Below are 12,209 nucleotides of genomic sequence, written 5' to 3'. Positions count from 1 at the left end.
AACAACTCTCTGGCAGCAGATAACTTCTTGGAGATGAGAACTAAATGGCAAGTCTTTTCACCTACATCCAATACCAGGACTGCTTCTTTAGGTATTACTATTCCTGAGAGAAAAGGATTATAGGAAGACTGCAAACTGTAGCAAGTAATCAGAATATATCATGCCAATAACCCATATTCCAGTATAAGATTCAATTGCAAATTTTGGCCCTTCTTTTAAACAATTTACTCTCTAGTAGAAAACATTAGACTATCAGGTAAGAATTCTTCATATCTAGAGTTCTAACTCTGAACATCAGAACATTTAGACCAACAATCTTTTTCTTAAAAAATTTTTTAAGTAAACTCTACCCCCAACGTGGGGCTCAAACTCACAACCCTGAGATCAAGAGTCACATGCTCAACTGAGCCAGCCAGGTGCCCCTAGAACAATGATTCTTCAGGGAAAGAGGGTGAGGAAGGAAGCAGGCACCTAAGAGGGAAAAAAGATCAGAACCACCTGGAGACTTTTTCTAAATTGAACATCTCTCCCCCAGAGGGTCAACCCACAGTTAAGAATCTAAGAATCACTGCCACAGGAACCAGTGAAAATGTGTCTCTCTCTCTAGAAATGTGTATTCCTCAGGCAGGGGGAAAAGGTTGAGAATAACTGAACTACAGTGAGAGGCAACACCATTCTCTAAATGTGTGCTGTCCAAATACAGTAGCCACTAGATACATGTGGCTATTTAAATTTAAATTTAGCTAAATTAAATTAAATTAAATTAAAAATAAGACTCCTCAGTCACACTAGCCATATTTCAAGTGGTCGTTAGCCAAGTGTGGGTAACGGCTACTGTACTGAACAGCACAGATAGAGAACATTTCTATCATCACAAAAAGTTCTACTGAAATGCAATGAGAGCAGGGCTTTACATTTCCAGATTTTGAATGATTCTAGACAAATGGTATTTCAAAAGGCCTGAGCCCAAGTAACACAGAATATTCAATAAAAGACAATCATCTTGGGTGACTGGGTGGTTCAGTCAGTTAAGTGTCTGCCTTCAGCTCAGGTCATGATCCCAGCATCCTGGGATGCAGCCCCACATGAACTTGCTTCTCCCTCTCCCTCTGCCGCTCCCCGTGTTTGTGCGCTCTCAAGTAAGTAAGTAAAGTCTTAAAAAAAAAAAAAAAAAAAAAGACAATCATCTTTTTCTTAACATTCCTCACAGGCATACACTGGTTCTAACTTAAGGAGAGTGGGTCACTGGGACAGGGATGGCAGGTGGTAGCAGGCCTACACTAGTGATTAGTGAGGAAATGAACAATAAGAAAAAAAATACAACCTATATATCTCACAGTGTGTCCATGATGTCTGTAATGTTCGAATGTTTTATGATAAACATGTATCACCCTTCCTTCTACCAAAAAATTATGAAAATTATTACATGAAGATCAGAGACAATAAAAACAATAAAGAGAAGAGAAAGGCCCCTATATTTCATACGGGCTGAACAAATCCATTAGGTTCAAAATGCCTATGGAATTGGGTTTTTTGCTAAAAGCTACTATGGCTCAAGTCCTCCGCTTTGAGTGAAATGCATCCTGCTACCTTGGCCAGTTTATTGGATTAGAATCAATGCATAAACTAACAAACCATATACAGACCAGCATCACCCTAGCCATCTAGCTAACCAAAACTCTCTTATGAACTGTGGGAACTCTGTCCAGTCAGAATGTGGAGTTCACGCACGGTAATAGCAAACCAACCTGTCATATCTCTCTCAAGGATGTTTAATGCTAGGTACCCAAAGAGAAGACATGGCTTTCCAGTTCAGTGACACAATGTCTTGTAGAGCCTAAAGTACTATTCAGTCTCAGCTGGGACTCAGGATGACTCCTGTAAGGCTGACAGAACAACTTCATCCCAAAGTATCCTTCAGTAAACCTACAGACACACACATACACACTCTCTTCTCTCTCTCACACACACACAACCAAACAAAAAAGTTATCACTTCAAAAGTTCAAGAAAGTTAGTTGTTGGGGCGCCTGGGTGGCTCAGTTGGTTAAGCCTCTGCCTTTGGCTCAGGGCATGACCGCAGGGTCCTGGGATCAAGCCCCCCGCTAAGCGGGGAGCCTGCTTCTCCCTCTCCTCCCTACCCATGCTCTCTCACTATCTCTGTCTCACTCTCCTAAATAAATAAATGGAATCTTTAAAAAAAAAAATAGTTCTTCCAGGGACACTCAATGCATCAGCTCAAGAGTGTAGGCAGAAACAATGAGAGAATAAAAGCCAAATGGAAAAGGTTTATTTTCAAACTAACTGCAAGTTAGAATTATGAAAATATGCACCATTTATCATTTTTTTCTTTTCCTTTTCCTTTATTTTTTGGCTCTCTTCCAACTATCAAAGGCTGGACATGGAAAAGGAGATAAAATTCAATGTAATATAATTTTGCTGTGAAAGAGGAGGTTAAAACCAAGAGCAAGAAGGAGATTGTTTCTGAGAATTCTTAAGCCAGTAAAATAAATAATCCTCTGATGTCATTGTATTCACCTTTCCTGTAGAACACATTTGTAAATCTATCACCAGATACTTTATTGCATAGTTATTTAATCTTTTTAACTATGGAATAACCCTGGAGTGATAACATGATAAAAGATTATGACTAACTTAAATTTTTAAATTAACTATAACAAATCATAACAAAACAAAGACAGAAAATCAATATTTCTTCCTCTACTTACTAGTTGTTACACAATGAAGAGTATTTGCCTGATGCTTAGAATTTAATGCTTCCATGGAAATCACTAGCTGTCCTTCTAGCAATGCTCCCTTTGATGTTCCTGCTGTTTCACACTTCCAGTGAATTATTAAATATTTCAAAATCTGAAAAGGGCACAATTCAAAGAAAACAAATCTTTAGAAATCATGGCAATATCAAATTTAGATGATAGTTTACAATCCTAATTTCTAAAAAATAATATTCTTGCTTGCAAAATGTCAGATTTACATTTTGTTCAGAACAAAGCATTGTGTCTACACAGAAGAAATAACCAGAAAACTGACATAAGAAAGGAGACATGGGAAATTAACACAATGCCCAACAAGACAGGAAATGGAGACAATAAATTGCTTTATTCAAAGGGTAAGTTCATCTGGAAATAATAATTTGGAAAAATTAAGTGGGAGTTTGTTTTTCCTGTTTCTTTTTTTCTCCCCAAGTAAAAACCAATATGAAGATTATGAATAAGACTGGCATCTGGCTGTGAATCATCTTTACCTTTCATTAAACCATCATTTCTGAGGATCAGAATATAGTTAAGAGCACTGGCTTTGGAGGCAGATGCCTGGGTTTGAATCTCTGATGTGCCATGTGATCTTGGGCAAGTTATTTAACTCCTCTCTACCTAAGCTTCCTCATTTACCAAAATGAGGACAAAACCACCAGTTATGGCTGCTGTGAAATGTAAACAAAATAAGAGCAAAGTGCTTAACACGGTGCCTTGAAAATAGTAAATGCTTAATAGACATTAGCTTTTATTTCGAGTAAGTTCATCTGCAGTGAAGACTGCACACAATATTTTAAGTTTTAAGGTTCCAAGATGTCTAGATAAAACATTCAATCTTGGGGCGCCTGGGTGGCTCAGTCGTTAAGCGTCTGCCTTCGGCTCAGGTCGTGATCCCAGGGTCCTGGGATCGAGCCCCACATCGGGCTCCCTGCTCCGCGGGAAGCCTGCTTCTCCTTCTCCCACACCCCTTGCTTGTGTTCCCTCTCCCACTGTGTCTCCCTCTGTCAAAAAACAAATAAAATCTTTAAAAAAAAAAAAAAAAAACATTCAATCTTGATGAGACAAATTTAAAATATACTGTATTTAATTCCATTATTTATGAAAGTACCCTCTCACTTCCACACTAAGGTACCACAAGGAAAATTACTACCCCTTTTCTTAAAGGCAAAGAGATCTCATCTCAGTAAGAAAACTTGGGAATGATGATCCTAATGTGTACGAGAGTTTATAAAAATGGTTTCCAGGCGTTCCTACAATCTAACACTTTCCTTCACACGTCCTCTGACGCAGTGTGCTCCCCTCTGTTAAGACTTTCCCGCAGTGTCTTTATCCGTGAGAGAGCAGTTGGGAAAAGAAGACTGGCTTGGAGTGAGAAGTTCTGGGTTCTAGCCTAGCGTCTGTCGTCTGTAAAATCGAATCCTCCAACTTTGAGGATAATGAAGGAGGCAAGAGGACCGTCAGGTCAACCCCGTCTGGCCTGTGGTTCTGATCTGTCTAGTCCCCCTTACAAAACCAGTGGCGAAGAATTCGATCAGGTGGCGGCTGTGAGGGTGCTGCCACGGCTGAACCCACGTGGCGTGGCGGCGCCGGGCGATCCGCCCCACCCCCCAGGGCACGAAGGTTCTCCGGGCCGCGGGGTGGTCGGAGCTCAGGGAGGCCTCTGCACCGCAGCCATCCACCACCCGACTGCTCGGGGCCCGACCCAGGAACGCGCCCCACACCGTGGCCCACCGGCCGGCTGCACACGACTCTCCCTCACGCCCACTTCGCCCGCACTGGTCTCGCCTTCCGCCCGGGGCTGCCCATTCGTCCTTCCTGCGCGCCCCCTCGGCCCGCGAGGACCCCCCTCCCCCGGCCAGTCTCCGGGCCCTAACCTGGTCCGCTAACGCCTGGCAAACACTTGAGCCTCCGGGGCCTCGGTTTTCTGGGCTGCCAGGTGGGGTGTCCCCCCACCTGAGGGAATGGTTCCACACTGCCCAAGCGCTCCCTCATCTGCTCCTCACAGCCCCGCGTGGGGCCGGCGGGCTTTCACCGAAGCACCTCATTCCCACCTCAGGCACCGCCTGACCCCTCGGCCCAAACTTCGCGGTCCCCTCACAAAACCCTTCCCAGAGTCCGCCTCCGTTTTCTCTCCCTCCCCGGCATCACCTCGCAGACTGCCACGGCAGCGCACTCCATGACGCGGAGGCAGCAGCAGCGACGCCCACCGCCGGCTGCCCGCCCGGACGTCGACCTCCGCCGGCGCCCACGCCCGGTCGCTCGGCGTTCTTCCCGCCCGCGCGCGCCCCGCCCCGCCCACCGGCCCGCCGCGCTTGCGCACTTCGCGCCGCGCCGCCCTCAGGCCGCGAACCGCCGGGGCTTGCCAAGAGCGGTGGGGAGGTGCGGGGAGCCGCGAGGGCCCGTGGGCGGGCGGGCCGTCGGGCTGGGGAGAACCCGCGGGTGGCGACTGAAGCTCGAGGCGAGCGAGAATGAAGCCAGGCCAAGACTCTCCTTCCTCCGGAAAGGGACTTTCCCACGGTCCCGCCGAGGTGCAGCCCTCAGCCGGGAGAAGCTGCTGGGGCCCGGTGCAGGATCCCCAAGCCGGTTCTTGGCTCCCGAGCGGCCTCAGCTCCTGCGGGGGCTGCCCCAAATGCTCTAGGCCAACCTCTGCTTCCCAGATTTAGCAAATAAAAATACAGAACGGCCAGTTAAAATTGAATTTCGGATTTAAAAAAAAAATTATTTTTTAAGCACACAGATATCCCATGAAATATTTGGGACATACGTATATTAAAAAATCATTCATTCATCTGAAATTCAAACCTGGGCGTCCTGTATTTTATCTGCTAACCTGCCCCAAGCATGTCCCCAGCCCAATCCCAAGGTGCCTGGTCAGCCTTAGGCAGGACCTGGAACCCCCTCCCCCGCCAGGGAATAGGCCCTGCCCCACGTTTGGCTCTGCACTAGATATGCCAACGGCAGGAGCTGGCTTTCCTGGGCACCAGCTGACGGGACAAGCTCTGGGGTTTTCAGAGAGTGTTCCCAGCTAGAAGGAAGGTATTACTCCAGACCAGCTGCTGGACTCCGGGCAGGTTCAGGGAGGGACAAGGTGAGCGGGGCTTGAGCCCAAACTGCTGATCTGGCAGCTGGTTCCTCAGGCAGCTGAAAGAACAGGTGAGAGAGATTCCTGTGTGGCAAAGAGTTGCCCAAGGAGAAGCGTTGGACAGGGTGTTAGCTGCTTTCCTTCAGGGGAAATTCTTCCACCCCAGCTCCAAGAAGCCAGGATTGGACAGAACAGATGGGGGGCTGGCAGAGTGCCCATCCAGTATACAGCCTTGGTGCCACTCCAAAGAACATGTCTGCTGAGACCTGAATCATAGCCTTGGCCAGTCCATGCTCAGCACCGTTGACCACCCTCTCCGTCTCAGTTGCTCACAGGTAGACCTACTGGCTTTTATTTCTGGAAAATTCATCATAAAACCATCTCAGACTTGGTAAGAGAGCTGGCATTTGGGGAATCATTGGAGCCTGCTTCTCCCTTTCACTTGCTTCTCTCTCCAGTGTTCCTTTAGGCAAAGGAGTTGCCAAGGAGAAGGGAGCTCACATTTATTGAGTATTCGACTGCATGTTGTCCAACCACTGGCTCTTTACACAAGTTTTTTCACTCTCACAAGTATCTTGTGAGATACTTGTTATCTTCACTATATTCACTATCCGTCAGTGAGGAACCAAGGCGCTGAGGATGGCTCTTCAAAGTATTTCCCATAGAGAGTTCTGGCTCAGCAGGAAATGCCCCACCTTGAGAGTGGCATTGGAAATGAGGGGTGGAGGAACAGTTGCCAATGTAGAAGTACTTCAGATGAGTTGGTTGTCCTGGCTTCCAGCCCTTGGCCTTGGAGTGAGACTCAGGGATGAACATGCAGTGGAACACCCAGCACCATCCTAGAGTCAGAGGAGGCCTGACACAGGCCAAGGACAGAGCCACCTTCCATACTGGATGTAGACAGAAGTGAGGAAGGGAGCCTTTGATATGAGGACTGCCATCAGGACTTCCATAGTATAAACCCTTGCAGTTAGGCAAGCTTGTTTTGTTTTTTTTTGTTTTGTTCTGTTTTTTAAGGTAGGCTCCATGCCCAACATGGGGCTTGAACTCATAACCTTGAGATCAAGAGTCCCATCCTCAACTGACAGAGCTAGCCAGGTGCTCCTTTTAGGCAAGGTTTGATGAAGGCTTGACATTTGGTGGGCATCTACTCTGTGCTAAGTGGTCTTCACTTTTTCTTATTTATATTAAGTAATCCTCCCAACATTGTATGGAAGGTATTATCATTGTTTTATAAAAAATGAAGATGAGGTTTCAAGAAGAGGTTGTATGACAGTGAGTTGTACATGGTAGGGCCAGAATCTGAAACAAACAACATCTCTTAACACCTCTTTCCACCCCCCTACAGCTACCCAGTTCGTCTCCCACCTGGATGTGATTGCTTGTCTCGGAGTTCTGTAGTATGGGAACATTAACATTACCATGAAAAGCCAGTCTCTCCATTCAAAAACTAAGGAGCCAATGAACTCAGATGCCCTTCTCTCCCACAAACTAAGGTTTGAATGAGCCACAGCTCCCAACCCTTCCCCAACCCATCAATGGGTGCCTCCATCCTGCTTGGGGTCTAGTAACTAATATACTATTGGATTCCACATTATTAAAATTGTTTTTACTCAGACCCCATCCTCAGAGCAATAGAATGTCAGAGTCAGAAGGGACTGTAGAGGTTATCAATTATCTTCAATAGATGAAGAAATTTGAGGTCCAAAGAAATTAAGTGACCTGCCCAAGATTAAGTTCACCTTAGTCAACCAGGTCAGCCAAGGAGATTTTGGAAACTGCTCTGGACATTTTCAGCCCTGGGAGCCCATCTTCAGGGGGTCAGTTATCCCCAGTCTTTACACTTGGTGGCATATTAATTCTGCTTGCGTTTCTCCACCCACCTCAGCATTTGGAAGAGTGCTGCATGTCTACTTTGAACATCCTGTTTATTCTGAGGAGAAATCCCCTGTCTGGATAGAAGAGACCCCATCTAAAGAGCCCAGATTGAGGGCGCCTGGGTGGCTCAGTTGGTTGAGCGACTGCCTTCAGCTCAGGTCATGATCCTGGAGTCCCGGGATCGAGTCCCGCATCGGGCTCCCTGCTCAGCAGGGAGTCTGCTTCTCCCTCTGACCCTCCCCCCTCTCATGCTCTCTCTATCTCATTCTCTCTCTCAAATAAATAAATAAAAAAAAAAATCTTAAAAAAAAAAAAAAAGAGCCCAGATTGATTCTGACCCAAACCCAAGGATTTAAGTGGAACCAAGAACATCCTAAGAAATGCTGCCAGGTGAACAGTGACATTTTAGGAACTGCTGAGCTGTCTTTCCCTTTTCAATATGCCCTCTCTGTGTATATCATTCCTAGACACCTCTTAGGTCTACCTTGCTCTCAGTCTCCCCTAAAGCATTCAAAGGCCCTGAAGAGATTGACCATAGGAACTTAAGTGGAAAATATCCCTGTAGTCCCCCTTATGAGGCTAATGCAAAACTAAATCCATTTGAGAAGTCTCTTTTCCCCTGGGAAACAATTAAAAGAGGCTGTTTCCCATACACGCAATAGGAAAGGGTTAACTGCTTCTCTCGGGTCCTGAGCCAAGTCTGTCCCCCACCAGTTCCCATAACCGGGTTTCCTGAAATGGAGCAGGTCCCAGGTGCCACTCCACTAATCACATCCTTGGAAATGGGGCCAGGAAGCTCAGATTAGCTCATTCCTTCACCTTCTTGAGGCCTTCTCCACCTGGAGCACAGAATCTGGGGCAGCTTCTCTACTCACCTCCCTCTGCTATCCGGGGTCAGACAGGGATGTTCTCACAGAGGTATGTTAGGTTGTCGCCATAGTGGTGCTGACTTTTGTGCCAATTCTTGGACTACACCATTTGTCCTTCCTCATTCTAAGACTTATGGGCAAAGGAATGACTCTCCCCCAAGACAACACTAGAGTTTGTATAGCTAGAGTATTATTTTCTTCACCCCTATGTTTTCTTTCTCTACTTCTTAGAATGACTGACTGTGATACCAGATAGCTTCCTTGTTTTCCTGGTGACAATCCCCCTGTGTACAGAGTCTGATTCCTCATCCATCAGTAATAGGTTCCCGGGCCAGCCCGGGAGATTTCATTCCTTCCCCGTTTATGTCAAATTTCTACTCTTCCTAGATAACCAATAAAATCTATATCACAAAGCTTGTTCTCTCTAATTGGCTTTTAACTTTCTCTCTAGGCAGGGTTGGATTTGTCCCGCTAGCTGATGTCCACTGGATGGTAGGTGTTCTTTGTGGCATAGAAGCCTTAGGAATGGAAATAGCAGTGGAATCTGGTCACATATGGCTGAGTAAACCTATTGATCCAAAGGCCAGATGATCAACTTTATTTGAAAAACAAGTAGGCTAACTGGGAAAAAGATTCTTCTTCTAGGAGCCACATTCAAGAGGACATGGGCTCCACATGTTTAGTCTTGGTTGCATCTTTGTCTGGTTACAGTACTCTAAGGATTTACCAGGCATGCTGGTGTATGGAGTCTTTAAAGCTAGTAATATGGAGCCTTGTTGAAGCTGATTTTCCCCTGATCTCTGAAGCTGACTTGATTTCATCCATTCTAGCTTTAAGGCCGCTATCATCTTCTGTTTCTTCAACTTCTTTTCTCACCAGCTGAAAAGAGGCTGTGGGATCAGAAGTCTAAAAGGGTGAGGATGTCTGAATTCTTTTCTAATTTTACCACTCGCTTTTGGTGTTATGTTCCAGTTTTCCTCAACTAAAATAGGAAAATTATCCCAGGAATATAGTTAAAATAACATCTGTGAAACAATTTGAGAGTCTTAGAATCTTATTTTTTTAAGATTTTTTTTTTTATCTTTAAGTAATCTCTCCACCCAACGTGGGGCTCTGAACTTACAACCCTGAGATCAAGAGTTGCATACTCTACCAACTGGGCCAGCCGGGAGCCCCTAGAATCTTTAAATTAGAGGAAATCTTACAAGTCATTTAATCTAGTATTTCCCAACCAGAGGAGCAATATTTTTTTTTTTTCCAATTCATTTCCTTTATCCCCAGCCCTCCTCTGAACAGCCTTTCTCTACCTCCTTCCTCAACCCCTGGTATCCAAGGTAGAGAACTGATCTAGTCTGCACAATATATTTTGTGTGCTTATGGTTGTGAAACACTGCCCTAATTCACCTCCCTATTTTATGTAATAGTCATTCCAACAGTCCTGACAAGTTGATATCTCGCTTTTACTTGAATACCTCGTGTTGGGAAATTTGCCACCTCACAGGCAACCCATTCCAGTTTTGGACAACAGTGGTTTGGTAGGGAGTTTTTCATTATATTGAACTGAAACTCCCCCACTGTATCTTCCACCCGTTGGTCCCAGCTCTGCTCTTTGAAACCACAGAGAAGTCATCTAATCCTTTTATAAAGGGCAGAGGGAAATACCCAGGATTGTTATTGTTAACTTGTCACAGTGGTTCAGACTTGGCCTGAATGATTATATTACAGATGTCCTGTGCTTTGTACACTAGCTATGTTCTTAATGTATTGTGTAAACCTAGTTGTGTGTGAATCAGATTGTTTTAGACACACTGAGAAGCTGACTGTCTAAAAGAAACCCTGTTATCTGTTCTTTCATAGACTGAAGAATTTTGTTGTAATGCAAAGATCTCCCCCTTAAACTTTATACAAATCTAGATTTTCATATATTATATTTTACTTAAGGCAAGATTTGCCTGCATACAAAACAGGTAAAATAATGATAATAGCAATAGCTAACATTTATTAAGCCCTAAGCTGCACCTGACATGCATTAGTCAATTTCTCACCACAACTCCTTTAAGATTATCCCCTATTTACAGATGAGGAAACCGAGGCTTAGAGAAGTTGTATAACTTATCCAAGGTCACAGAATTAGAAAATGATGGACTCAGATTCCAACAAGGCCATAAGACTCCAGAGTCTTGTATCTTAACCACCAGGAAGTTTCAGATGCCAATAATAATTGAAATGACTGGCTACTTAGCTGTGTACCTACCTAGCTGTTTACCGCACAAGTAAATTAGGCTATGATACAGAAAACTGACCTAAAACGTTTACAGCTTCAAAGATGTACACTATATCTTCTCATTTGGGGTTCTGGCACCCCAAAAATCTATTCTTTGTAAGTTTCCCGCACAACTCACATTTCTCAGTGCAATTTGATCAAGGAACTCCAAAAACTTCCCTTCAGCTGTTAGTATGAAGCAGATGCTGCCAAAATTTATTTCAGGCAGATGGGTGTGATCAGACACTTTTTCAAAGGATTTGTGTATTCTCAGGGCTTTGTGGCAGAAACTTCTTAGAAAGAAGTGGTTTGTTATTGACAGGTGAAATCAAAAGTACTGGCATCGTGGTTGATCCCAATCTGCTCCTAGATGGGTTGAAATCATTCAAATGTTTTTTTAGGTCTAGTTTTTAATGGTGTTTAGGGTTGCAAGTTAAAAATAGTTGGGGAGGGATGATCCATAAATAAAGTGCTGTTTTGAATTCAAACTGGACAAAGACAAATGGATATAATACCTCTATGTCCTCAAATCAGTTCCAGTGTCTTCAGTTTAGTCACCAACAGCATGCACACACACCACTGCTCAGCTCAGAATGCGCCCCTCAAGGCTCCTAGAACCTCAGACTTTTCTACACTATATAAGGGAGCTCCAGGTAGTATTCTTCTGTCCTCTGAGCCCCTCCTCTACCCACCCTAGCATGAGAACGCCCCGTTTGACTTGAGATTTTATCTTGGCTCATCTGCAGACTTTGCTTTCAAATACATGATCATTCTTTGCAAATCTTGTCCAAGCCTCCTGGTCCACAGTTGTCAGGAAATCAGGTCAGTCCTTGTAAGGCACCAGAACTCTCCTTTGCAAGTCCACCTTTCTGACCTTTACTTTGTATACCAGGCTTGTTTATAGCCTTGAGTCATAGACCCAGGGGAGGACATATGCAATTTTCTGTATTTCTTTTTTTTTAAGATTTTATTTATTTGAGAGAGTGAGAGAGAGAGAGAGAGAGAGATCACAAGCAAAGGGGGGAAGGGTAGAGGAGAAGCAGACTCCCCACTGAGCAGAGTGCCTGATGCAGTACTTGATCCCAGGACCCTGGGATCATGACCTGAGCGGAAGGCAGATGCTTAACTGACTGAGCCACCCAGGCACCCAATTCTCTGTATTTCTTAACCGAGCTCTTCAACCCACATTTCTACTAATGGCAGAAAAAATAATGAACTTTGCCAATTCCGGACAACTCAATCTTTCCAAGTTTTGAACCTGGTCTCTTAGGATTCTCTTTCCTTCTCCCCACAGTGTTCCAGTCGGGGGTTCACATATCATTCCAACATCAGGAAAGGGCACCA

General features: G+C 44.8%; 1 protein-coding gene across 5 annotated transcripts in view; it reads right to left on the bottom strand.

The window, feature by feature from the left end:
• The window catches only part of CUNH11orf80 (chromosome unknown C11orf80 homolog), a 99,607-nt gene extending 94,575 nt beyond the window's left edge, over positions 1-5,032 (bottom strand). For all 5 annotated transcript variants that reach the window (XM_032414472.1, XM_032414474.1, XM_032414475.1 and 2 more), the window contains exons 1-2: positions 4,922-5,032; positions 2,729-2,870 (exon numbers count right to left, since the gene is read on the bottom strand). In XM_032414472.1, the coding sequence (XP_032270363.1) occupies positions 2,729-2,870; positions 4,922-4,951 (172 nt within the window). In that variant the 5' untranslated portion in view covers positions 4,952-5,032. The remainder of the gene's footprint in view (positions 1-2,728; positions 2,871-4,921) is intronic.
• Positions 5,033-12,209: the final 7,177 nt, after the last annotated feature.

This window comes from Phoca vitulina, unplaced genomic scaffold (assembly GCF_004348235.1).
Source record: "Phoca vitulina isolate PV1807 unplaced genomic scaffold, GSC_HSeal_1.0 scaffold16, whole genome shotgun sequence".
Lineage (NCBI taxonomy): Eukaryota > Metazoa > Chordata > Mammalia > Carnivora > Phocidae > Phoca > Phoca vitulina.
Note: the sequence above shows the minus strand (reverse complement) of the source record. Positions and strands in the feature narration are given on the sequence as shown.